This window comes from Penaeus chinensis, chromosome 41, assembly GCF_019202785.1.
Source record: "Penaeus chinensis breed Huanghai No. 1 chromosome 41, ASM1920278v2, whole genome shotgun sequence".
Classification (NCBI taxonomy): Eukaryota; Metazoa; Arthropoda; class Malacostraca; order Decapoda; family Penaeidae; genus Penaeus; species Penaeus chinensis.
This window is the reverse complement of record NC_061859.1, coordinates 19,348,948-19,353,947: the sequence shown is the minus strand read 5'-3', so window position 1 is coordinate 19,353,947 and position 5,000 is coordinate 19,348,948. Positions and strand designations below refer to the sequence as shown.

Genomic DNA, 5,000 nt, shown 5'->3' with positions numbered 1-5,000 from the left:
GAACCCATCGTTTCGGTTCCAAGACGCGGCTGTGTTTATATACACCTTAATACCATTGTTGTCAGGCTCGGTTGATGTACAAGGTTACTGTCTGGGCAACAGTTGCCAGATACGATCTCTGCGATGGATATGTAAGGTGACGGCTGTATGCAATATGCCAGAGGCTTAATAATGTTTGATTATGGCAATATGGCTGTGTATACAACGCGACTACTTTTTCATTGTTTGTTTGTTTGGTTGGTTGTGTGTGTGTGTGTGTGTGTGTGTGTGTGTGTGTGTGTGTGTGTGTGTGTGTCTGTGTGTGTGTGTGTGTGTGTGTCTGTGTGTGTGTGTATGTGTGTGTGTGTGTGTGTGTGTGTGTGTGTGTCTGTGTGTGTATGTGTGTTGTGTGCGTGTGCGTACGTATTTAAGTGTGTGTGTGTGTGTACACGGATAAACATAATTATAGGCTTCCGTTTGTTATATGTAAATATTTACGTGCATCTAAGTGTATACACATGCTTCTGAACTATGAAAACAGGGATTGTATTCAAGGAATAAATACAGAAACATGCGAATAGGTGTGTGACTGTCTAATGATTTGCTTTCGCCTTAAATCAACATTAGCTTCGTGCAGTGCGCGTTGGTGGATGTTTAGTTTCCATTATAAATCAAGGATCACAAAGTATCCCCTTTGTTGTTGTTGGTAACGTCGCATGTAACGACGTTTTTTGTTGCCACTAACTTTGGTATTCTCGCTAGTGGTGTCATTCTTGCTATTGATATTGTTATTGTTATGTTGTGTTTGTTTTTTATTATTAAACCTTCTCTTTTTAAGTGTCACATCCGTTATTATCAACATTATATTCCTTAACATTTTCATTTTTATTAGTAGTAGTACTAGTTGTTGTAGTTGTATTGCTATTAACATTACCATCATTATTATTATCATTATTATGATTATTATTATTATTATTATTATTATTATTATCATCATCATTATCATTATTATCATTTTAACTATTATTAGTTATTATTACTATTATCATCATCATCATCATTGCTATTATCGTTATTAACACTATTAATATCATCATTATTATTGTCATTACTTTTATTATCATTATTATTATTGTTATTATCATTATTATTACTATTATTATTGTTATTATTATTATCGTTGTTCTTGTTGTTATCGTTATTATTATCACTATTGTTATTATCATTATGCTTATTATCATTATCGTTGCTATTATCATTACAATAGTTATGATCATTACTGCCAATGATATAATATCATCATAAGTAATAAGTATCACTGCTATTTTCTTCTTATCAATATTCTTATTCTTATTATATAATATTATTATTATTGTTATTATTATTATTGTTATCATTAATAATATTTTCTTATTATTATTATTATCATTATTATTTTCATTATAATCATAATCATTACTGTTATTATAATTATCACTATTATTACTGATATTGTTATTATAATTTTTGTTACTATCATTATCATTATTATCATTAGTAGTATTAGTAATAGTAGTAGTAATAGCAGTAGTAGTAGTAGTTGCTGTTGTTGTAGTTGTATTGCTATTAACATTACCATCATTATTATTATCATTATTATGATGATTATGATTATCATTATTATTATTATCATTATTATTATTATTATCATTATAGTAATAGCAGTAGTAGCAACTGTTATTATTATTATTATTATCATTATTTCTATTATTATTACTATTATTATCATTATAATTATCATTATTATTATTATTATTATTATTATTATTATTATTATTGTTATTATTGTTGACGTTATTATTACCATTATTATCATCATTAAGATTATTATTTATTATCATCATTATGGTTCCCATTATATTATAATTGTTATCATTACTATTATCATTATTATTGTTATCATTATGACGATAGTCATTACTATTACTGCTGCTGTTATTATACCTGACGCCTTAATTATTATCACCATCATTATCATAAAAAGCATAATTATCATGACCTAACCAGTTCTTTTCGTTATGAAAAGCTTAATTATTGACACAAATTACATTATCAACAAAATAACAGTACTTTCAATCGTTAGTTCTTTCTGTCAATACCTCTCCCCCAACTCCATATTTTATTTGTCTTTCTCTGTTATATTTCACTCTCTCTTTCCTTCACTCTCACTCTGCATATGGAAGGAAGAACGACATCTACATTTTTTTTTAAATCTTAATCGCCCCGCTCCCTGTTAGAGACGCCGGGTGAGTGTAGCAAGTGAGGGCGGAGTTGCGTTCGCTGAGTGCCAAGTGACTTTGCCTTCAATTTTAATGGCTGCAGCGGCCCCTCCCCCTTGGCTGTTGAGGTGAGGATCCTTGAGGTTGTTACTGCTTAGGAGGGGTTTGTGATGTTTGGTTTGCTTGCCTTTGTCGGGTGCTTGGCGTATCCGCTGTTTGGAAGTCTGGTAGGAACGCGAGGTGATGCTGAGAGAAAACAAGTGAATGCAATCATGTCTCGATGATATTAATTGGTTTCAGTAAAGGTTCTAAGTAATATCTCATTAACTGAAAATGCCATTTGATTTTCCCGTCACCTAGGAGAAAAAAATACATGTTCAATATTCAAAAGTATATATTCGTGTTACTACTTTGGCCGAAGATCGAATACGGCTGCCAGGCTGCCGGAGGTGCTTGTAGTAAGCGATGCAAGACCTCAAGTGCTGATCAGATGCAGTCAAGCAAGCATTATTCAAGAGCAGATTTTAAAGCTGAAAGCAGGCGAACGAGCAATGGCGTCTCGTTGGCCTTCTTTCCTTGGCGACTGCTCGTGTACTGTTCAGAATTTCTTTCCGAGGTGCACGGGGAAATGCATTTTCAATCGAGGCAACTGCTTGTGGCGAAAAGGGAAGAAGGAAAGGTAAAAGCAAGGGAAAATGCGAAAGGGCAAGAAACTAAAGAATGCAAGGGGAGGGGATGAATTGCAATGAGGCGAGATAGTACAACCGAAATGGGAAAACAAAAAGGATGTGGAGAATGAACAGAAATAAATTAAATTGATTTATCAAGGACGAGTGAAACACAGACGAAACACTTTTGAAAACCTTATGAGGTTTGATCTCACTTAGTTATAATTGTCTGTTGTATGACGAAGTTAATGCTATACTCGCTGAGAGAGGATTTTCATTAATGGAAATGTTACAGATGCAACAAGATACGAAAACTGTCTCCTTGTTTTTAAACGTAATGTATGTGTGTCTGTCACTTAAGATATTTCTTTCAATTATATTTTCCTTTTTTACGCTTCTATTTCACAAGCTTTTATGTCATCTGCCTTTTATTTATTTTATGGACAGCGCATCAAGTATATTTTCTTCATTCTATTCTTCCTTTTTCAAATCTGCTAACAAAAGTGTACTGGTACGAAGTGTTTCTGTTATTTGAACATTCTAGGATTTCTGGTGAGCTGATGATTTCATTTTTCGTACTGAAATTGTGTGTTATGTTTAGCTTTTGTTGTTGACTTGTATGCTGTGCAAAAAAAAATCGTGTTTCGTGCCATCGTACCCATTGCATTTACTGTACGTTTGGCATTGTGTCGAATACTTTTTGCGAGCACCTATCAAGAGGTACTCTGATTACAGCTCTACGTATTCGGTTGCAAGTGAAATACATCGCCATGTCACGTTGCTGTAGCAAGGTTTGTGCAGCTGTATGTTTGATAGTGTGACTGAATTTGTTTTTATTCCCATACAACGCTGGCGTAGGTTGTCCAATTGAAAATCTGTCTGAAAGGTTTTTTTTTCAAAATGCATGTTTGATGTTTATTTGCTGTTATTTCTGCAGAGCCTGGTAATGAGTGATCCATGGCTAGATTCAACGTTTGGGATAATGTTAGCGAAAAAAAACACTAATGTAGTTATCGTCGACTGCTTAACAAAATATGAAATGATCTCAATGCACCATGCGCACATCCAGTACAATGCGTAAAATAAACAGTACAAAGGGCTCACAGGGCAGAGTTGTCCTTTGTGAACATGTATTCAATAGAGAGTATTTCATTTTGATGTTTTCTTTGTTCTCTGTGGTTTGCTTTCATATGTTAGGGGAAGCGCCTATGTAAGTATTTACTGTTTTCGTGCATCCGTCCTCGCTTATACTATATCTATCAGACACAAATATAGATAATAAATCGCCAGAGGGATGAAGCGTGTCGTAAGTATGCAATGAATAGAGGCATTTTAAAGGTGCCATGGGCCACTCAGGTGCCCTTCGATGCCACACCGGGTATAAAAGGAGGGCCAAGACGCGTGCCCATGTCAGGTGCTGCCACACACAGGACAGGGCAAGTTCTCTGCACGGCCTTACCCTGATCCAAGAACCATTCAAGGTTGTGCGTGTACCCTCACTCCTTCTCCACTTTCCTGTATCCTCCCCACCACCCGCGCCACTCCAGTTCTCCACCTCCAACCCTCCTCAAATCTCTCCACCACCTCTATCTCCGCCAATCCCTCCACAAAGCCTCTCCATCTCCATCAGCCTGACGTACTTGCTAACTCCTCCACCTCCCCTTCATCCACCCTGTCCATCCTTTTATCAGTCGTCCTCTTCACTCTTCTCATAGACACTACGGGAAAAATGATCCCTCTCACTGCCTCGCGCCCCCACGGCCTCGGTATACCCACTCAACTGCTCGTGGGCGTGGTAAGTGAAGCACTTTCTTCAGTTTTAGAAAGGGGGGATATTGTATCGTCATTATTGATGTTATTGTGTTCGTAATTGCCTTCGTATTGATACCATTATTATTATCATTAGTATGTGTCGCATTATCATTATAGCTATTACTACTATGATTGGTAATAATGGTAATATGAGAATGATAATTATTATCATCATTTCTATTTTTACCATTATTATCATATTAATATCATCATCATCATCATCATTATTATTGATATTATTATTATTATTATTATTATTATTATCATTATTATTATTATTATT

At 35.0% G+C, this 5,000-nt stretch overlaps 1 protein-coding gene across 1 annotated transcript in view; it reads left to right on the top strand.

Moving 5' to 3' along the window:
• The first annotated feature begins 4,320 nt into the window (after positions 1–4,320).
• LOC125047695 overlaps positions 4,321–5,000 on the top strand; it is an 8,577-nt gene continuing 7,897 nt past the window's right edge. Inside the window, exon 1 of the mRNA XM_047646065.1 lies at positions 4,321–4,700. Coding sequence (XP_047502021.1) covers positions 4,635–4,700 — 66 coding nt within the window. The 5' untranslated portion in view covers positions 4,321–4,634. The remainder of the gene's footprint in view (positions 4,701–5,000) is intronic.